Below are 23,142 nucleotides of genomic sequence, written 5' to 3'. Positions count from 1 at the left end.
GAGTTATCAGACAGCAATCAGTTACAGGATCCCGGTCTGATATTTTCCTGCCACTCATTGTGACACTAACTCACTTCAGGTCAGGAATTGAAAATGCCCATGGACTATTTTATGACTTCACAGACTAATTCACAGGTTGAACACTGAAATAACCTTTATATTTTAGCAACAAACTATTTCCTTTGTGCAAGATTGCATGTGTCAAATGTTTCCCACCTAACACAAATGTAAGAGATGCCACCGGTGGGTTATATAAAAAAAAATTCATGGGATGTGGCCGTCAAAGCATTTATTGCCCATCTCTAATTGCCCTTGAACTGAATGGTTTGCTAGGCCATTTCAGAGGGCATTTAAGAGTCAACCACATTGCTGTGAATCTGGAGTCATGTGTAGGCCAGACTAAGTACAGATTTCCTTCCCCAAAGGGCGTAAATGAACCAGATGTTTTTTTAATGACAATGGTTTCATCATTAGGCTTTTAATTCCAGATCTTTATGGAATTCAAATTTCACCATCTGCTGTGATGGGATTTGATCCCCAGAATATTGCCCAGGGCTATGGATTAGAGTTAAAATACCACTGTGCCACGTCCCTTACTTATGTAGCATGTTTGAGGAAAAATGTCCCAAGGTGCTTCAGAGATATAAGGGAAAAATGTTAAGGGATCTTAGCATGTTGCTGTACCCAGTACGACCAACTCTCACTATTTGGAAAACCAGGGCAGGAAAGGATGCTTGGGCAGAGTGATTGAAGTGATTAACAATACAATGGAACAAAATTGTCTGCTTTGGAGAAATACATCTTTGTGATTTTGAACTCTGCAGGGATAGTGCAAAAAATTAGATAAATCCAGACATTGTTCTCTGGTGAACATTTGCCTGTGTGTGAAAGGGCAAACCTGTAAAGTCTGGGAGACTTTTTCACGGTCTTCAGTCTCTCCAAATCTGGAATTAGTCCAATTCGAACAATACTGTTGCTAGACTTCTTGGAACTTTCCATCCTCATTGAGCTGCACCTCCTCCAACTGCAAGCCACAACCTTTGTTGGCTGCCAAATGCTCTTGCCCTCATCATTCCAACTGCTTTTTGGATTAATTCCAATTAATATTACAAATACTGTTTCTTGTACATATTTAATGACAATGTAATTGAAGGGTTCAGTTGATTTCACAAACCATAATAGAACAAAGCTCAGTTTTTGTATCATTCGGAACTTCCAAGTTGATCAAACAGATGGACTGAAAGTCTCTCGAATGTACTAGAGAATATGTTGAGTACTAATCTTACTAAAAGAAGTTTGAGGAATTGCAAACCAGTTCTCAGCGGGGTATGGACCCACAGTAAAAACCCTCTAATTTGTCACTGATTTGACTCTCACATTGAGGCAACAGTCTGCTTGATGTGGGAAACAGAAAAATTGCCACCCTGATGCAATGCTTGTGTTCATCTGCGATTAGGAATTAGGCAATTATCAGGGCTAAGAGAAGCTCTGCATCTGCTTTTGTCACGCCTTGATTCTGAAAGTTGGTACTAAAATGGAACCTTTGATAAGTACACAAACTCACGTCAAAATCGTAAAAATAGTCTAAATGAGTACATGCTAGATCATGGAGATATGCTTGTGTTGCCATGACTGGAAGATGACAGTTTTAGCCTGCAGTTGTTTGTAGGGAAAAGGGAGATGGAAGTTACAATCTTTGGAGCTTAAATCAGAGGTCAAATATAGGAGAACTGAAACGTTGGCACAGATAAGACTGGCAAGAGGAACTGGTAGCCAAGAAATAGTGTATGGCTTACAGTTGAAAGAGGTGCAGCTTCAAAGGTTCCTTTGAATTTTACACAAGATTATAGATTACATGATGCTATGGACAAGGAGGACTAATTTACCATATGACACAAGTAGAAAAAGAGCCCTCATTACACCAAATGCTTAAGACTGATTAGCTGAGGCCCATGGACTAGAGGATGCTTGATCTGAGCTAAAGTAGCTGATTTCAGCTCACAGGATGGTTGGATGCTCCTGCTTTTATTGAACGACAAAGAGGGAAAGCAGACTTCCAGGAACTCCTCTGTTTAACGTTATCTCATGAATCTTGATGGCAGTTGAGAACAGGTTTAACCTTAGCCATGAAACTGTGCTTGAAAGATCTGCTACTATTTTCCATCTAAGTTCTTGTGAATGTGCTTGTAAATGAATTACACTAGTCAGGCTCGAAGGGATGGAAAAAAATGAGAGAAAAAACCCAGACTTTGAGATAATTAGGAAATAAGTTTAAACAATCAAATGTGATAGCTTGGTCTGTTAATAATCACCAAGATTGAGAGCTAAACTTCTGAATGATGAGTTTGTGGGAGGGAAAATTGATACAGTGATGTCTATGGACTGAATGCTCAGAGTTTAAATCAGCTGAATAGAAACAAAATGTTCCTAAGTTCATGGCCTTTACACAAAGGAAAACATCCTGACAAGTAAACTTACTACTTCGATCCTTGCTCTCCTATTCTGATTATTTTGTTGATGTCTTCCACTTTACCATACGTCTCTTCTGACTATATGAAAAGTTGAAAAGACATACATCGAAAAAACTATGACAATTAAAAGAAAATAATTCCAATAGATTATTGTTCTCAATTTAGCAGAAATGACTAATAAGTGAAAGTATGAGGATTTTCACTTTAACTAATTAATCGAAAATTATAACATGACACAACAGATGTATAATTTCATCCATATAATTTTATTTGATTTGAAAACAAGATAATCACAATAAGGCTGCCCTGATAGTTTTTATTAAACTCTAACACCAGGTTTACAAGGCTCCATTTTCTAGCCAAATGGCCACTCCAGGTGCCAGCACTGCTGGCAGTCAGTAACTCAAGTCCAGCTGTACAGGCTCGAATCTGCAAAACAACCCCTTTTTCTGGAATTATACACAAATAAAACTTGGGAGGAACTAACTGAACTAAGTATATTGGAGATAGAGGAAACAATTCTCTGGGATTGCAGTTAGCCAGTGGCAGAACTATGTCTCCAGTATATTGCACCCTTGTTTTAGGCAGTGAAAAACCTGGCGCTGGAATACAAAGGCAACCTTGCTTTTCACTTCATTTGCCAAGGTGGGGTTGGAAAGGAGGAAAGAACACCAGCAGGATCGTGTTAACTTGCGGCCTGTTTTGTGTAACACTGCTTAGGAATAGCAGCAGACCAGCCATTTATTTTACAGGAACAAAGAGCATAATTTAACCCAAACAAGACATCTATGGCAAGCACTAGCAAAATAACTTATCTGTTTAAAAAAACATAATTGTACTTGAGCAAAGTATAAAACACTCCTGCCCACCCAAACCCAGTGAAGCCATGTGAGACTATACAGTTTTGGTGCATTGTGCAGACTGAAGTCACTTTGTCCTGGACAGTTGTTACTTCAAAAACAAGAGCGATGCTTTCCAATCATTTCATTTTCACTCCATTTTTGAAATCTCAAATTTTGTTGTCATAATTTCCTGCAAAATAAGGAAATTATTAGTACAGAACTTGAATATTGCTGAAGAGACATGTTGCCAAAGTTTTTCATCTTGCACTCATCAGGACAAATGCAAGAATGCCAACTTTGAAATGATCACAATTTATGCATGTAAGAAAAGGGTGCTGATTAGGTTGGCAAGTTGACCAAATAGCTGAAACATAGCCATGGAGTAAGCAACAAGTTTTTTCTCATAACTACTGTTTCTCATCTCCAGCATTATCCTGGTGAAATTACATTTTTACACACTATGGGCGGGATTTTCCGGCTGCACTCGCCCCAAAACCAGAAAATCCCGCCTGAAGTTAACGACCTTTGCATGGTCTGACCCCGCCTGCTACGATTTCCATGGCGGGTGGGACGGGAAAATTCCCCCCTATAGCTATAATGCCCTTTCTCTAATTAGGCACCCAAAGCCACTGAAGCCCTTTGTGTGTGATCTAGCCAATATTCTGCATAAGCACAATCAGTTCTTCATTGTTGCATTCTATGTGGGTTGAATGGTCTCTTTCTGTACTGTAACTTTTCAATGGTTCTATAAAGATTCAAAATTCTAATGGCTTTTTCCAACTTGATTTTCACCTTCAGGAAATAATATAGAACGCCACAGCACAAACAGGCCCTTCGGCCCACAAGTTGCGCTGATCATATCCCTACCTCTAGGCCTATCTATAGCCCTCAATCCCATTAAATCCCATGTACTCATCCAGAAGTCTCTTAAAAGACCCCAACGAGTTTGCCTCCACCACCACCGACGTCAGCCGATTCCACTCACCCACCACCCTCTGAGTGAAAAACTTACCCCTGACATCTCCTCTGTACCTACCCCCCAGCACCTTAAACCTGTGTCCTCTCGTAGCAACCATTTCAGCCCTTGGAAATAGCCTCTGAGAGTCTACCCTATCCAGACCTCTCAACATCTTGTAAACCTCTATCAGGTCACCTCTCATCCTTCGTCTCTCCAGGGAGAAGAGACCAAGCTCCTTCAACCTATCCTCATAAGGCATGCCCCCCAATCCAGGCAACATCCTTGTAAATCTCCTCTGCACCCTTTCAATGGCTTCAACATCTTTCCTGTAATGAGGTGACCAGAACTGCGCGCAGTACTCCAAGTGGGGTCTAACCAGGGTCCTATAAAGCTGCAGCATTATCTCCCGACTCCTAAACTCAATCCCTCGATTAATGAAGGCCAGTACGCCGTACGCCTTCTTGACCGCATCCTCCACCTGCGAGGCCGATTTAAGAGTCCTATGGACCCGGACCCCAAGGTCCTTCTGATCCTCTACACTGCTAAGAATGGTACCCTTCATATTATACTGCTGCTTCATCCCATTGGATCTGCCAAAATGGATCACTGCACACTTATCCGGGTTGAAGTCCATCTGCCACTTCTCCGCCCAGTCTTGCATTCTATCTATGTCTCGCTGCAACTTCTGACATCCCTCCAAACTATCCACAACACCACCTACCTTGGTGTCGTCAGCAAACTTACCAACCCATCCCTCCACTTCCTCATCCAAGTCATTTATGAAAATGACAAACAGCAAGGGTCCCATAATGTATTTGAAACTCTTTAGTTTGTTATTTTTTTTAATAGTCAGTGAGCTATTTTTGTCCCCATTTAATTTCCTAAAGTGTCAAGTCCTGTTGGATATATATGGATCTCATTTGCCCTCTGGCAGCTTGACAAGCTTTTGATCTTTGTGAGCTGTTGTCATTCTCTCCATGATGTCCACAGGTAATATGTAAATTCCAGCAGGGATTATTGAATAGTGGTCAAATGTGATAAAACCCTGATTGTTTTTCTTTTGTCTTGGGTCTGGAGGGTGCAGGACACCCCAAGACCAATATCAACCTTGAGCTGAGATCACATGACTCAACATAAACCAGAAATAGAATTTGGGACTTTCCAGGTCTGGATGGGTCAACAGTAATCGTTCAAATTAAATTCTGTGTAGTTGAACATTTAGTCGTACTGAGAGTTTAACATCATCCTGCTCAGAGTTTGATTCCAGAAGAACAGCAAACATTGGAAAAATGGAAATGTACAACTGACCAATCGGTACCTGAACGAATTTAAAGTGTAGATGTACTTCAGGATATAATTTCAATTGAAATGTGACTTAACCTTGCTGTTTCAGATGCTGACTGACTTTCAGTACATTTTCAAGTCAGATTCCAAAAGTGGGGCCAGACACAATCATGTAAATCTGGACTCTAGATACTATAATGTTCCCAAACTCAAAACATTTCAATGTTCATAGAGGGAAATTGACAAGCTTCAGGCTAGCATTCAAAATGCGAGGGAGTTACTACAGGCTAGAGTGCTACATGACTGCATTCCCACTGATATTAGCCCTTCTAACATGGGCTCAGTAGCTCTTCCCCCTCTGCACTCATACTTTTGATTGTATCTCAAGTGAATATTCCTGCCTAATCAGATTTATAGTAATTAACTATTAGAACAAGCTTGCATTTATATCAAGCCTCAACATTTCTCAGGCATTGCAAAGCACTTTATTTTTAGTGCAAGTACTATAATTTTGCAAGCAAAGGAAGTTCAAAGCATGGTATTTCAACCAGCAATTAAAGTTAGCCAATCTGTTTTTGGTCATTTTGATTGAGAGAATATTGGCCTGGAAAAAAGCGTGACACTTTGTTCTTTAGGCATCAACCTGAGTGGTTTAAAGTTTCATTTATTGGTCACCTCTAACACTACACTGTCAGTCAGATTAAATGATGGAGTAAAGCTTGAACTCAGAACCTCCTGGCTTAGAGATGAGTGTACTGCCAACTAAAGAACTCAAGGCTACAAATCCCTCAGTTAGTAATGAAACATGCTGCTGCTGGCCACGGAAATATAGAACACAAGCGCACTTAAAATCACCAAACATTAAGATCAAATCCTTTCCCAGTATTCAAATTTCTGAGGCTTTTGCAAACATCTTGAAGGAGAATTAAGTCTATGCTGAAGATCGTGTACATAAACACAACAACCTCACATACATCAGCGTACACCATATCCACATCCTTCCTCCCAACACCAGCAAACACCCTCAGGTACAAGAATAACTACCCTCACAAACAAATTGAATGAATCTGCTTATTACCTCATCTGAGTCTAGAAGGGCTGGAAGTGCACTGAAAGAAAATAAATTAAGGTTAGTTTAAGAAAAGTAGAAAAGTATAGTATCATTATGCTAGTATAGCTAGTGTCAGTGCTAACTAGACCATTGCCAATAGATGGCCAGACGCCATTTCTGCATTGCAACAGCAGTGGTGAAATTGTCAAAAATAGCCTGGTTTTTCACATCTTTGTTTTCACACCGTGAATCTTAGTCTGCCAGTGAGCAGTTTGAAACAGGAAACCAGATGTCCAGTTAGAAGCGCTTTGAACGACATGGATCTCCTCCACCATTTGTATCCACAGGCAATGGTGGATGAGGATGTGACAACACATCCCTCGTTGCTTCACTGTGTAGCTGCTGATAGTCCAATATAGCATAGACAGCATTGATGGGCACTGTTATTGCAGAATCTAAAACCAAGAAATGCTAATGTTTAATGTATTTTAAAAATAAATCTGCCACAATGCCCCAGTTAGCATGTTTTACCAGGGGTCTAGGCCAAGTAAGCCACTAGGATCATCCACCAATTATACTTCTGAATTCAAGTTTCTTTCAACTCATTCTGTTGAAAAATATTTGATTTTGGATGCTTGTTTTAAAGACTAAACATATTAACTTTGAATGAAATGTTCTAATTGTAAGAAAAGAACACAGCTGTTATGTGCTAATAAAATAAAAAGGAGCCTCCATAATATTATATCTGAAGTAGTTAACAAGAAGAAACAATGCAGACAATTTCAAAGAGAATGAAGCAGGGCAAACTGTTCAGGCGTTATTTGATATTTGAATAGCAACTTTATAAAGGGAACATATTAAACAGCTCAATATACAAAGTTTTTGAGGAGAACCGCAGATGACAACAGAGCAAGGAATAAAACCATCATTTTTTCTCCGAGACAAAAGGTTTGATCATTTCTTTGTCACACTTGCAAGAAAGGAAAGGTTGTATGAAAAGATGCTATTTATTTATGGTACAACTGTTATGCATCTCAGATTAAATTCTTTAGAAGTTAGAAAATAATTAGTGTCTTTCTTAATTTTTACTCATTCTGAACAAGAGATATAAAAATAATTTTACACTGTGGTGTAATGAATATTTCATTCTGACATTTTGCTCATCAACTCATGGGTTTTTTCACCATCAACGAACTTCATGGCATATCTATCATCCAACCCTGTCTATTCTTCTGATGATCATTCTATTCTTATGTTTAACTTCTTTCAGATTGTGCGGACAACTTGGATGTTCTTTCCATGAAGCAATGAAAATATTTTTCTTGTTTTAGTACTTCTTTAAAGAGAAAATTTCTTCACACATCTCCAAGTTTACTGAACAGCTATCATCACTTTTCATGATTTCAGTCTTTGACCTCCTTTGGCAGTCTTGATCTATAGAGTTCATACTCCTAGGAATGAGGATACTTGGGTGACTGTTAGAAGAGATAAGAAGCAGTCAGTGCAGTGATCCCCTGTGGCCGTTCCTCTGTATAACAAGTATACTGTTGGGGAGGATGACTTACCAGGGGAAAGCCATAGGGTACAGGTCTCTGGCACAGAGTCTGTCCCTGCTGCTCAGAAGGGAAAGGGGGGGAGGAGTAGAGCATTAGTAATTGGGGACTCCATAGTTAGGGGGACAGATAGGAGATTCTGTGGGAACGAGAGGGACTCGCGGTTGGTGTGTTGCCTCCCAGGTGCCAGGGTCCGTGATGTCTCGGATCACGTTTTTGAGATCCTTAAAGGGGGAGGGGACCAGCCCCAAGTCGTGGTCCACATAGGCACCAATGACATAGGTAGGAAAAGAGATGGAGATGTAAGGCAGAAATTCAGGGAGTTAGGGTGGAAGCTTAGAGCTAGAACAAATAGAGTTATCTCTGGTTTGTTACCCGTGCTACATGCAAGCGAGGAGAGGAATAGGGAGAGAGAACAGTTGAACACGTGGCTACAAGAATGGTGCAGGAGGGAAGGATTCAGATACCTGGATAATTGGGGCTCATTCTGGGGTAGGTGGGACCTCTACAAACGGGATGGTCTTCACCTGGACCAGAGGGGTACCAATATTCTGGGGGGGGAAATTTGCGAATGCTCTTCGGGAGGGTTTAAACTAATTCGGCAGGGGAATGGGAACCTGAATTGTTGTTCCAGTATACAGGAGGATGTGAGTGGTGAGGTCATGAATAAAGTTTCAAGGTCGCAGGAGTGTACCGGCAGGCAGGAAGGGGGTTTGAAGTGTGTCTACTTCAACGCCAGAAGCATCCAGAATAAGGTGGGTGAACTTGCAGCATGGGTTGGTACCTGGGACTTTGATGTTGTGGCCATTTCGGAGACATGGATAGAGCAGGGACAGGAATGGTTGTTGCAGGTTCTGGGGTTTAGATTTTTCAGTAAAATCAGGGAAGGTGGTAAAAGACGGGGAGGTGTAGCATTGTTAGTCAAGGACAGTATTACGGTGGCAGAAAGGACGTTTGATGAGGACTCGTCTACTGAGGTAGTATGGGTTGAGGTTAGAAACAGGAAAGGAGAGGTCACCCTGTTGGGAGTTTTCTATAGGTCTCCGAAAAGTTCCAGAGATGTGGAGGAAAGGATTGCAAAGATGATTCTGGATAGGAGCGAAAGTAACAGGGTAGTTGTTATGGGGGACTTTAACTTTACAAATATTGACTGGAAACGCTATAGTTCAAGTGCTTTAGATGGGTCAGTTTTTGTCCAATGTGTGCAGGAGGGTTTCCTGACACAGTATGTAGATAGGCCAACAAAAGGCGAGGCCACATTGGATTTGGTACTGGGTAATGAACCAGGCCAGGTGTTAGATTTGGAGGTAGGTGAACACTTTGGTGATAGTGACCACAATTCGGTTACGTTTACTCTAGCGATGGAAAGAGATAGGTATATACCGCAGGGCAAGTGTTATAGCTGGGGAAAAGGAAATGATGATGCGATTAGGCGAGATTTAGGATGCATAGGATGGGGAAGAAATCTGCAGGGGATGGGCACAATTGAAATGTGGAGGTTGTTCAAGGAACAGCTGCTGCGTGTCCTTGATAAGTATGTACCTGTCAGGCAGGGAGGAAGTGGTCGAGCGAGGGAACCGTGGTTTACTAAAGAATTGAATCTCTTGTGAAGAGGAAGGAGGAGACTTATGTAAAGATGAGACATGAAGGCTCAGTTAGGGCGCTTGAGAGTTACAAGTTAGCCAGGAAGGACCTGAAGAGAGAGCTAAGAAGAGCCAGGAGGGGACATGAGAAGTCTTTGGCAGGTAGGATCAAGAAAAACCCTAAAGCTTTCTATAGATATGTCAGGAATAAAAGAATGACTAGGGCAAGATTAGGGCCAGTCAAGGACAGTAGTGGGAAGTTGTGCGTGGAGTCCAAAGAGATAGGAGAGGTGCTAAATGAATATTTTTCGTCAGTATTCACATAGGAAAAAGACAATGTTGTCGAAGAGAATATTGAGATACAGGCTATTAGACAAGACGGGATTGAGGTTCATAAGGAGGAGGTGTTAGCAATTCTGGAAAGTGTGAAAATAGATAAGTCCCCTGGGCCGGATGGGATTTATCGTAGGATTCTCTGGGAAGCTAGGGAGGAGATTGCAGAGCCTTTGGCTTTGATCTTTGTCGTCATTGTCTATAGGAATAGTGCCAGAAGACTGGAGGATAGCAAATGTTGTCCCCTTGTTCAAGAAGGGGAGTAGAGACAACCCTGGTAATTATAGTCCAGTGAGCTTTATTTCTGTTGTGGGCAAAGTTTGGGAAAGGATTATAAGAGATAGGATTTATAATCATCTAGAAAGGAACAATTTGATTAGGGATAGTCAACACGGTTTTGTGAAAGGTAGGTCGTGCCTCACAAACCTTATTGAGTTCTTTGAGAAGGTGACCAAAGAGGTGGATGAGGGTAAAGCAGTTGATGTGGTGTATCTGGATTTCAGTAAAGCGTTTGATAAGGTTCCCCATGGTCGGCTATTGCAGAAAATACGGAGACATGGGATTGAGGGTGATTTTGCGGTTTGGATCAGATTGGCTAGCTGTAAGAAGACAGAGGGTGGTGGTTGATCCTGGAGTTCAGTTACTAGTGATGTACCGCAAGGATCTGTTTTGGGGCCACTGCTGTTTGTCATTTTTATAAATGACCTGGATGAGGGCGTAGAAGGCTGGGTTAGTAAATTTGCAGATGACATTAAAGTCGGTGGATTTGTGGACAGTGCGGAAGGATGTTGCAGGTTACAGAGGGACATAGATAAGCTGCAGAGCTGGGCAGAGAGGTGGCAAATTGAGTTTAATGCGGAAAAGTGTGAGGTGATTCACTTTGGAAGGATTAACAAGAATACAGAGTACTGGGCTAATGGTAAGATACTTGGTAGTGTGGATGAACAGAGAGATCTCGGTGTCCATGTGCATAGATCGCTGAAAGTTGGCACCCAGGTTGATAGGGTTGTTAAGAAGGCGTACAGTGTGTTAGCTTTTATTGGTAGAGGCATTGTGTTTCGGAGCCATGATGTCATGTTGCAGCTGTACAAAACTCTGGTGCGGCCGCACTTGGAGTATTGCGTACAGTTCTGGTCGCCGCATTATAGGAAGGATGTGGAAGCATTGGAAAGGGTGCAGAGGAGATTTACCAGGATGTTGCCTGGTATGGTGGGAAGGTCTTATGAGGAAAGGCTGAGTGACTTGAGGCTGTTTTCGTTAGAGAGAAGGTTAAGAGGTGACTTAATAGAGGCATACAAGATGATCAGAGGATTAGATAGGGTGGATAGTGAGAGCCTTTTTCCTCGGATGGTGATGGCTAGCATGAGGAGACATTGCTTTAAATTGAGGGGTGATAGATATAGGACAGATGTCAGAGGTAGTTTCTTCACTCAGAGTAGTAAGGGCGTGGAATGCCCTGCCTGCAACAGTAGTGGACTCGTCAACATTAAGGGCATTTAAAGGACCATTGGATAAACATATGGATGATATTGGAATAGTGTAGGTTAGATGAGCTTTAGATTGGTTTCACTGGTCGGTGCAACATCGAGGGCCGAAGGGCCCGTACTGCGCTGTAATGTTCTATGGCCGTCTCCGGCTAATTCGAGGGCATCCTGAAACCCATTGTACAAAGAACCCCCAGCTTTTGTCGCGACTTCCTACAGAAACTCAGCACACATGGAGCAGTTGAACCAGGAGCACTCATCATCACAATGGATGTCTCGGCACTCTACACCAGCATCCCCCACGACGATGACATTGCTGCAACTGCCTCAGTACTCAACGCCGACAACTGCCAATCTCCAGATGCAATTTTACAACTCATCCGCTTCATCCTGGACCACAATGTCTTCACCTTCAACAACCAGTTCTTCATCCAGATACACGGAACAGCCATGGGGACCAAATTCGCACCTCAATATGCCAACATCTTCATGCACAGGTTCGAACAAGACCTTCAACCAATGCTATACACTAGATACATCGATGACATTTTCTTCCTTTGGACTCATGGTGAACAATCACTGAAACAACTATATGATGACATCAACAAGTTCCATCCCACCATCAGACTCACCATGGACTACTCTCCGGAATCGGTTGCACTCTTGGACAAACGCATCTCCATCAAGGACGGTCACCTCAGCACTTCACTGTATCGCAAGCCCACGGATAACCTCACGATGTTCCACTTCTCCAGCTTCCACCCTAAACACGTTAAAGAAGCCATTCCCTACAGATAAGCCCTCCATATACACAGGATCTGCTCAGATGAGGAGGATCGCAACAGACACCTCCAGACGCTGAAAGATGCCCTCACAAGAACAGGATATGGCGCTCGACTCATCGATCGACAGTTCCGACGCGCCACAGCGAAAAACCGCACCAACTTCCTCAGAAGACAAACACGGGACATGGCACCCTTCGTCGTTCAATACTTTCCCGGAGCGGAGAAGCTACGACATCTTCTCCGGAGCCTTCAACATGTCATTGATGAAGACGAACATCTCGTCAAGGCCATCCTCACACCCCCACTTCTTGCCTTCAAACAACCGCACAACCTCAAACAGACCATTGTCCGCAGCAAACTACCCAGCCTTCAGGAGAACAGTGACCACGACACCACACAACCCTGCCACAGCAACCTCTGCAAGACATGCCGGATTATCGACACGGATGCCATCATCTCACGTGAGAACACCATCCACCAGGTACACGGCACATACACTTGCAACTCGGCCAACGTTGTCTACCTGATAGGCTGCAGGCAAGGATGTCCCGAGGCATGGTACATTAGGGAGACCATGCAGACGCTACGACAACAGATGAATGAACACCGCTTGACAATCACCAGGCAAGAGTGTTCTCTTCCTGTTGGGGAACACTTCAGCGGTCACAGGCATTCGGCCTCTGATCTTCGGGTAAGCATTCTCCAAGGCGGCCTTCACGACACATAACAATGCAGAGTCGCTGAGTAGAGACTGATAGCCAAGTTCCGCACACGAGGACGGCCTCAACCGGGATCTTGGGTTCATGTCACACTATCTGTAACCCTCACGACTTGCCTGGGCTTGCAAATTCTCACGAACTGTCCTGGCTGGAGACAATACACATCTCTAACCTGTGCTTAACCCTCTCTCCACTCACATTGTCTGTACCTTTAAGATTTGATTACCTGTAAAGACTTGCATTCCAACCATTATTTTGTAAATTGAGTTTGTGCCTTTATATGCCCGGTTTGTGAACAGAACTCCCACTCACCTGATGAAGGGACAGCACTCCGAAAGCTAGTGGCTTGTGCTACCAAATAAACCTGTTGGACCTTAACCTGGTGTTGAGGCTTCTTACTGTGTTTACCCCAGTAAACACCAACGCCGGCATCTCCACATCATGCTTTTCTGAGGCAGAGTCAATGATAGCAGGCTGGTTTGCCTGATGGATTGGGCTTTGTTCACAACCCGTTGTAGTTTCTTGTGCCATACCAAGGTGTGATACAACGAGAAAGGATGCTTTATATGGTGCATCTGTAAAAGTTGGTGAGAGTCGTCGCAGATATGCCAAATTTCCTTAGCCTCGTGAGAAAGTAGAGGCGTCAGCGTGGAGGGACAGGTTGTTGGTGATCTGGATACCTAGAAACCTGAAGCTCTTGATCATTTCCACTTCATCCCTGTTGATGTAGACGGAGCATGTCTTCCACTATGCTTCCTGAATTCGATGACTATTTCCTTTGTTTTATTGACATTGAAGGAGAGATTATTGTCGTCGCACCAGTTCAGCAGATTCTCTATCTCTTTCCTGTACTCCGTTTTATCACTGTTTGAGACTACAGTGATGTCATCAGCAAACATGAAAATTAAGTTGGAAGGGAATTTGGCCACACAGTCATAAGTGTGTAAAGAGTATAGTAAGGGGTTGAGGGCACAGCCTTATGGGGCATTGGTTTTGGGGATTATCGTGGAGAAGGTGCTGTGTCTATCCTTACTGATGGAGGTCTGTGGGTTAGGAAATCTAGGACCCAGTTGCAGAAGGAGGAGCCGAGCCCTAGGCCACAGAGTACAACATCCAAGCTTGGTATTGTTCCAGCTCAACTTCCTAATTTCCTAATTAAACTATGAATCTAAATTTGGAAATTATGCCACCCACTGACATTCCAGTGCACTTGTACCATTGCAATAGCTGAATTCTATGATTGTTTTCTATGATTCTGAATAAATCATGTTTTACTTCCTGAATTCTCACCTAAACATTAGTGGTACTCCTGTCTGTTCCCAACAATCCACAGTGTGAAATATGTAAATGCCAATGAAAACAACTGGGTATGTAGAAACAACACTGATGAATGCATCTGAAAGCTTATATAGGCAGTCCTCGACATTACGACGTTCGAGTTACACAGAACGGCACTTAAGACACTTTTAAAATTCTATTTACACACACATATATACTGCTTATATTCTTAACCGCAGCCTTGCTGGAAACAGAGTCAAATAATCCAGCATACAGTAGTACTGTATTGGATTGCTGACCCCGATCGTGCCCAGGAAAGTTGTGAAACCTCCTGCTGAAATACTGGGCTCTCCCTTTACTCATCAGTATGTACTCTATTTTGGAAGGTCAGATTGATGCATGTTTATCAGCTCGTTAGAGGACTTGCCCTTCTAAGGAGAATGTTCACTGTGGCTTGCCGGCAGAATATTGTCTGGCAGAGCTATAGCCCAGAAAGCAGAACGGTTTTTGGCAAATAATTTTGACGTGCTGAACCCTGGGGGTGCTAGCCAAGCTGAAGCCAAAACCAATCTGACCACATATTGGGAGGCTTCTGGTAGAGATTTGAATGCATCATGTCTAAATCCTGTGGGAAACGAGGTCGCCATATCTGGTAAAATGATGCCTTGCCCCGCTGATGGAATCGATTGCCCATTTTTAACATTGTTCCTATGGGAAAATCGGTTCCTACTTGAGACGTGGTTTCCAAGAATCATTTGTGTTGCAAGTTGAGGACTGCCTGTAGTGCAATGATAAAGTTTGTAGCCAGTATCAGTGAAAGTCACTTACACATCTGCCATGGAAGATGGAACATTCTCTTCAACCCACTTCAGATCTTCATCCTGTGAAGAATGGCAAGAGTTTTGATGAGTTGTGAGCCCAACTAATTAGCAATGAAAAGCAAAGCTATTACAAGGTTATCCCTCCAACAAATGTGCTTATGTACATGGTCTTGATCAGACATGAAAGAGAACACAGGACATATGGGGAAAGCAGGTGAAGGAAAGAGGAGAGGAATGAGCAATGATTAAAACAAACAGTGGATGCAGATCGGAAGAATTAACTAATTAATCTGTTAACAGCTTTAACTCTCTCTTTTAATCACTTCTAAGCTTCTTCAATTTTTTATTTACTCATTTTTCTGTGGTAATTCCCTAATTTTCAACTTTTACCTTTGGTAATATGCCTCTGAGCCAGAAGCTCCGGGTTCAAGTCTCACTCCAGGACTTGTTGACCACGTAAGGAGTGTTCATGACCCAATTCAACAGTTGAAAATTAGCCTGCTAATCTTCCCAACACTTGCCCACTATTATACAATGGTAAAAAAGTGTGATGATACAAAACAAAAGATCTTTGACAATTTCCCAAAACCTGACAATTCTGAATAAATACCTCACCAATCTGTGACTTATTTTAAATTTGAAGACAAAGTTCCTTCTTCTTCCTTCACCAGTGTGGAGATTAGTCTTTGAACTATTCTCAAGACTCTTAATAGCACGTACTGAAGTTGTTAATGAGACGTACTGGAGTGACAGAAGACCAATCTGGAGAAACTCAAATGACCCCTCAGGCAAAGGGGTTTTAACTCACATGTACGTACATTTCCAGTAAAAAGTGAAATAAATGATATGGGAAGCAGGAATTTGGGAACTAAAAAAAAGTTATTTCACATTGTCTACATTAGAAAACAGGAAAAAAACCCAGAAATTTAAGTACTGGGCAATTGCAGAAATGAAACTAGATATCAATCATCTTCAATAGAAAAAGTAGCAGAATTGGACAAGATGCAACAATGAGTCTTTTTATGGTCTTAATATTATTTCATTGTAATAGATTTTCCCATTCCTCTCTCTGGCTACTGTCTGAAGCTGAACCTGACTATTCACAACTCTTCCATCCTATTGACCAAGAGTTCAGCTTCCAACTATTATCCTTTCCATCCCATGAACAGTTACTTATACCTTTGCAACACTATCCACTTCTGCTCTTGCCTCAGCATCTTTGCTTCTGAAACTCTCATTCATGCTTTTGTTACCTCTAAACACCACTGTTTCCAATTTCTTCTGGTCAGCCTCTCACCTTCCTTAAACTTCAGTACATCCAAAATTCTCAATTTGAGATACCAGAAGATTGGAAATTGGTCATTGAAGGGTTAAATGACATACCTGGAAATGTCAGACTCATAAGATCAACTTATATCCCAAAAAACAATCTTAATGAAGCTAAACAATGAGAAACAACACATTTAGATTCAAAGGGACTACAACTGCATAAGTATATGGCAAATGTAGATAATAATTTAAATGAAATAGAAAGTCCCTTTTGATCATTATTACCATGCTTGCTGACTTACAAAAGGTCCATCCGGCAACTTCTAAATTTTCACCCTGGCTTTTAAATCGCTCCACGATCTTGATTCTCATGATTTTCTGCAAATTCTTTCAGTCATATAACCCTTAGTGATCTCTGTGCTCCTCCAATTCTGGCCTCTGATTTCCCTGATTTTAGGCCCTAAACTTTGGAAATTCCTTCCTAAAGCACTCTACCCCTCCCTCCTCCTTTAAGGTGCCACCTTGCTTGACGTAGTATCTCTATGTGTCAAATTTTGTTTCACAATGCTCCTGCGAAGCATCTTGGAGAGTTTCACAATGTTAAAGGTGTCATAATAAATGCAAGCTACTGTCAAGATTGAATATCAATACAGTAAAGTCAAGGAGTCACTGAGTTGGAGGGAAAGCTGAAAAAGTACAAAACCAAGAAAGTGGAGTAGCTATAATGAAAACGTTTCAAGTTATAACAGGGTTACAAGTGGAGTACCTCGGAGATTTTGGAACTGTTGTTGTTTAAAACATATTGATGATTTGACTGACTTTCTTTTAAGACAAACATTCATATTTGCTAGCACCACAAAAACAGGAAATAGGAAGCAGAGTAAATTAAGTGGAAACAATGCAACCAATTGAGAATGAGAAGGAACTTTTATGGAACTGGTCCAATAGGTGGCAAATAGGCGTCTAAAGTCATTTGCATGGAAGGAGGATAACCAAAAGTAGAATACGAGTTAAATGGAACAGTCCTAAAATGCACTGTTCATGAGGAAGAGGACAGATTATTGTGGACAAGTTTATGTAACTATCTATTCACAGGCTGATCTGATCATTCTGAGGTCTCCATTTCTCTATCAAAGAGACCTGGAAAGTCTCAGCTTCAATCTTAGTCTGTCTTGGGTTTGCTGCTCTCAATCAACCATGTATTGGCAGGGGCTCTTTTAATTGATTTTAACATCCCATATTGTTTAGATATTGCTGTTCTTATTTAATAGCTTGACATTGGACAATTCATTTGTGTGGTGATCAGCTCTTCCGAACCATGGTCTGACTAATAACCTTTCTGATTATATTTGAATATTATGAGTGCTTGGGAGATGCATCATTGCATTGGATTAGATTTGCTTACATTATATTCATCAGGAAGCTGCAACTATGGGGTAGGCAGTAGTTTTGATGATGTTGGCATGATATCAACCACAAGGATATCACAGTGAAATCTCTTCCCTTGGTCTCACATGATGTTCATGCACTCCAGCTTTATAGCAGGATTCACCAGAAGACAATTAGAAAGAATCCTTGCTCGAACAGGTTTCTTCAAGGCCCTGCTCTACATAGTGTTCAAAGATTTTAGTTGCCATCCACTTCAGTTTCAATGAATCAAATTAGGCTATACTGGTCTTTTCTCTTAAAGAAGTCTCATGCTCTGGATAAGAAATACACTGATAAAACCCACCATATGTACAACTGATGGATTTAGGTGTCCAGACGGTTTTGCAGATTGACCTTAATATGCATTAACCTGAAACATATCTCAACTACTTTGTTCTAAGTCCATACAGCCTCGAGATGCACTTTTAAACCAGTATTGTCTATCTTACTCACCACTTTATTAAGCTTTGCAGTGCCATTGGACTCTGCTTTTGTACCTCTCATCTTCATTCCCTCTGCAGAAAATATATTGAGATACAATTTACATAAATTATTCTAACTGAATATAATCTCTTCCTCTTATTTTATTTCTCACTGAAAAGGTCTTCACTTAATATCTGGGATCTTGCAACCCCAATTTGGGGTTTGGGGCAGCACGGTGGTTAGCACTGCTGCTTCACAGCGCCAGGGACCCAGGTTCGATTCCCGGCTTGGGTCACTGTCTGTGTGGGTTTCCTCCGGGTGCTCCTGTTTCCTCCCACAGTCTGAAAAGACGTGCTGGTTAGGTACATTGACTCGAACAGGCGCCGGAGTGTGGCAACTAGGGGAATTTCACAGTAACTTCATCGCAGTGCTAGTGTAAGCCTTACTTGTGACTAATAAATAAACTTTAACTTTTGAGTTAATCCAGCAAACTATAACAGATGTGGCCAACATTCTTATTTCCCCACTCCCTGCCACAATTCAAAGGTCTAATTTACTCAATTTAATTCTTATTCTTAATTTATTTATCTAATTACGTGTTTTACTCTAGAATGCAGTTACTAAATGATCAGCTTTGCTCACCAAAAGCTTCATTGAGCATTGGTTCCTTCAGTTCATCATCATAATCCTCATCTGTAAGAGGAGAAAAAGCAAACCTGCAAAACAAATAGTTTTGGCACAAATTCAATGGCATGGCTCACTGAATTGGAGATTACGTTGTTGCAAAGGAAGGTATTGGGAGGGTGCACATCTCTACTGAAAGGGCAAGAGATCTCCTTAGAGACAATGTTTAGGTATTAAAATCAATATTTTTCTTATCCGCTGCAGGTAACAAAATAGATTTGTTCCTCTCATACTACTATTAGATCAATAAATGTTGACATTTAGCAAGGAAAAAGTTATACTTTCCAAATGCAAACAGTATAGTTTTTATAGCAGGCACCAAACAATGAATAAAATTAAAGTGAACAAGTTTGCATCCTCCTTTATCAATTATCTCTGCAACAATAAACTGCTGAAATAAACTTTGAAACAAATTTATTCAGAAACCACCATCCCCCGCCCCATTGAATCATGGTTATTCTTTCGAAGAATAAATAAAATGGCATTATTTTCATTTTTAATTTTAAATTGCAAAATTGCATTTTTCACAATTGTAACATGCCATACTAATTAAACAAATACCTGAAATAGTAAGTGAATCATTTTTCAGCTGCAGAGCACAAGAAGTTGAAAAGTTCATATTTTACCTTGTTTTGATGTTTCAAACTCAAAAGACATTCAGTTTATTACTACCAAAAATGTTTTCCTAACTGTCCATCCTTCCAGTGCTGCTCCACTACTGGATGGGTGAGGGATAAGCAAGTCCTGGCTTGCTCTGTGTCTGGACCAGCCTTGCATATGAGATCTAGGTAACAGTTTATGCTGGGAGATAAAGTTCGTTTTCCTAGGGAGTCCTGTAACTTGATGAGTTGATAGCTCTGCTAAGTCTACGAACTCAAGAGCTAGGCTCGAAGTTACACAGACATCCAACAAAAAACATTATACTTTTTAAAGACGCAATGTTCCGAAGAAGCCATAAACCTGGAATATCACGTTTCTTCTCCACAAATGTTGCCAGACTTGATCAGTGATTCAGCCTTTTCTGTTCTTTCAGATTTCCAGCATCTTTACTATTTTGTTTATGTTTGAGATAAATTTAATCATCCCTTTGTAATCATCAATAGTAGTTACAAATGTCAGTTTGAGTTTTCAACATAGGTACTGCAAAAATTTCCAAAAAAAAAATTTGGATCAGTTTTGGAATCTGCATTTATTATTTTGGTTGTTTTCATTTATCCTTGGAGACTGATCACTACAAAGAGACAAACCTATTTATCTATTTTTGATTGGTATGCTAAAGTAGAACTGACACTATTCCATGAATATGAAGTTTCAGTCAAATAACAAATTTGTAGATTTGTGGAGAAATATAGCCACTGAAGAATGATGGGAGAAAGGGGAACCAAACAGAAGGATTTCAAGAAACCTCAAGGAAAGGCTAAGACACCAAATTACAGGATACCATTGTTGAAAAGAGCTGGAGAGGCAAGATGAATGAGGAAGTTACTGATTCAGCTACACGTTTAGACATATAGGAATGTTGATTGTAGGGGAAGAAAATTTTTTTAATGCAAGGGATCCTACAGTTTTGACAGCAGGACAAAGATCAACTTAAAGAACTGACTTCAACAAAAGGAATATGCAGGGAAAAAAACAATATGTGTACCATGCATGTTTGAAGCTTAAGACAAGGAAGAGCAGATTAGAGTTAATGTTCATGGCAATGGCAATTTATTATAAAACATGAGAAATTAGCTACCCACTCTGTGATATATATTGTTAGCGTTCCCTCATCAAACCTGTTTATCTTTAGCTAGGGCAAGAGGGAAAAAAGATTTGGAAATTTGTGCCAAAAAATCCACGAAAACCTTTGATTGTTTGCTGATGGTCTCCACAAGATCATTATGACCAGTAGAATGACGGAGAACAGCAATCGCCAGAATGCATCATCTATCCACCGCTCTCTCCAGTCCTGCATAAAACATGGAAGGAAGGAATCAAAGTGCTATCTAATACATGTGTTTTCATTCAGTGTTCCTTCTTGTCTTCTGAAGAAGCTCATTGAAGTACAGTACTTAAGTCCCTTCCAACATTCTACTCGGGCATATTTTCACAGGTATAATAGCCCCCCCTCCCCCCCCCCTGTAACCCGCTGCTTGAGTGCAGTACCAGAGGCACAAGCTCAGTACAAAGCCCAGTGATTGATTATACTGCTCAGGTAGAGTTCAATTTCTAATAGGTAAGATTTGAGGTAGCTGGGTTTATTGCTGAGTTATTCCAGTCTCCTCAATCTTCCTGTCTCTTTAGGGATCAAAGTGAAAATCCTCACAATTTGTCCAAAATTGGTATCAGTTTTTTAAAAACCTCTGCAAATTGCATGATTTGGTTGTTGATTATTTAGACTGCATGGTCTATATGGTTTGCCTTTCCCATTTCATACTTTTGTAGGCAATCAGGTAGCCATCAGAAGTGAGAACGCTGACAGATATACCCCCACTTCCCGACTCAGGAACAACAAAACCAGTAGTGACACAAATGGTTGATAGCAGCTGACTCGGCCCAGACCAGAAATAGACCATGGGACCTTGTTAGTCAAAAAGAGCTTGAACCACAGTGGAAAGTGCTTTTTCACAGGGGAACTACTGTGTCCACATTTTGACTTCTGTAAACGCAGATAGCCTCTGTTTAATGCAAAACAAAACTAAATTTCAACTTCTTTTATTTAGTCATTCTTTAATCTCATAAATGAATGCTCACTTTTTGGGTAGGGCATTCCAAATCCTAAATTCAGTGAAAATCATGTTATCATCTCCCTTCTAGATCTTTCACCAATGATTTTAGATATGACATCTGATTATTGACCCATTTGTCAAATGTAATAGTTTTTCTCTATCAACTCTACCAAAACAATGAGGCTTGGCAGGAAAGGTCTCCCTGAATCTTGCTTCTGACATTGTCATAATCTTGACATGAATTTTCAGGATGACAAACGCTCAATTAAGTGTTGATCGGCAGCAGGGGGGGGGGGGGGGAAGTCCCGCAACACTTGGATAGAAGTCCCATCTTGGAGAGCTGCCAGCGAACCAGATTGGCCAACAGCTCCCCAGTCCCTCCAGATGCAGCAGCACTGCAGTGGCCAGAAGAGGTTCTGCATGGCATGCCTGAAATAAAATCCCAATACTGCACTTCAAGTATGCACCAGGAGGTCCTTGGGTGGAAAGATAGGGGATGTGCTGGGAGTGGGGGTGATCCCAGTGCTAGGGTAGGGCTGGATTTCTCAGCTCCCTGAGGGGAGGGTACCCCAAATATGAAAGGGCCTTCAGATTGAGGCGCACCCCCCCCCCCCAACCTTTCCTACCCTGGATCAAGGGTGAAGACTTTTTCTTTTTGGCTCCCTGATCTAACCAGCGCCTGCCAGCCTCAAAAAGGAGATCTACACATGGAGACAGAGGGACTGAACGAGTACTTTGCATCTATCTTTACCAAGGAAGAAGATGCTGCCATCGTCGTAGTGAAAGAAAATATAGCTGAGACATTGGATAGGCTAAAAATTGAAAAAGAGGAGATATCAGAAAGGCTGTATTAAGATTGATAAGTCACCAGGACTAGGTCAAATGCACCCAAGGATACTGAGGGAAGTGAGGGTGGAAATTGCAGAGGCAATGACCATAATCTTCCAATCCTCCTTCGATACAATGCTGGTGGCAGACGACTGGAGAACTGTAAACGTTACACCCGGAATCAAAAAAGGGTGCAAGGATAAGCATATTGTAAAGTCTGCAGTTCATACTGAGAGACTTAAAAATCAAACAATAAACTTGGCTCCAGAGGAGCTTACTTACTGACTGACAGTCCGCCAGCCGGAACTTCTTTGCTGTCCAAATGATGAAAAATATTGATGCTATATAGGAGGAAGAAATAAAATGTTTAGGCCAATATAAAATATTTTCTTCCATCTTTGCAGTATACTATGGTCACCCTGTAAGAATTCATCCTTATGTGAGGTGGGAGCAATAATAGGAAGACAGATTTTTACTTGAATGGGTGTAAATTGAGAGAGGTGAATACTCAGTGAGACCTTGGTGTCCTCGTGCATCAGTTGCTGAAAGTAAGTACACAGGTACAGCAGGCAGCAAAGAGGACAAATGTATGTTGACCTTCATAGCAAGAGGATTTGATATAATAGATGTTTTACTA

General features: G+C 41.4%; 1 protein-coding gene across 4 annotated transcripts in view; it reads right to left on the bottom strand.

The window, feature by feature from the left end:
- Positions 1-2,716: 2,716 nt before the first annotated feature.
- LOC144507013 (transmembrane protein 87A-like) overlaps positions 2,717-23,142 on the bottom strand; it is a 77,761-nt gene continuing 57,335 nt past the window's right edge. For all 4 annotated transcript variants that reach the window (XM_078233548.1, XM_078233550.1, XM_078233552.1 and 1 more), the window contains exons 14-20: positions 22,788-22,846; positions 20,814-20,917; positions 18,925-18,998; positions 18,313-18,374; positions 15,170-15,222; positions 6,634-6,664; positions 2,717-3,503 (exon numbers count right to left, since the gene is read on the bottom strand). In XM_078233548.1, coding sequence (XP_078089674.1) covers positions 3,462-3,503; positions 6,634-6,664; positions 15,170-15,222; positions 18,313-18,374; positions 18,925-18,998; positions 20,814-20,917; positions 22,788-22,846 — 425 coding nt within the window. In that variant the 3' untranslated portion in view covers positions 2,717-3,461. The remainder of the gene's footprint in view (positions 3,504-6,633; positions 6,665-15,169; positions 15,223-18,312; positions 18,375-18,924; positions 18,999-20,813; positions 20,918-22,787; positions 22,847-23,142) is intronic.

The sequence above is a fragment of the Mustelus asterias genome, chromosome 18 (genome assembly GCF_964213995.1).
Source record: "Mustelus asterias chromosome 18, sMusAst1.hap1.1, whole genome shotgun sequence".
Taxonomy (NCBI): domain Eukaryota; kingdom Metazoa; phylum Chordata; class Chondrichthyes; order Carcharhiniformes; family Triakidae; genus Mustelus; species Mustelus asterias.
Note: the sequence above shows the minus strand (reverse complement) of the source record. Positions and strands in the feature narration are given on the sequence as shown.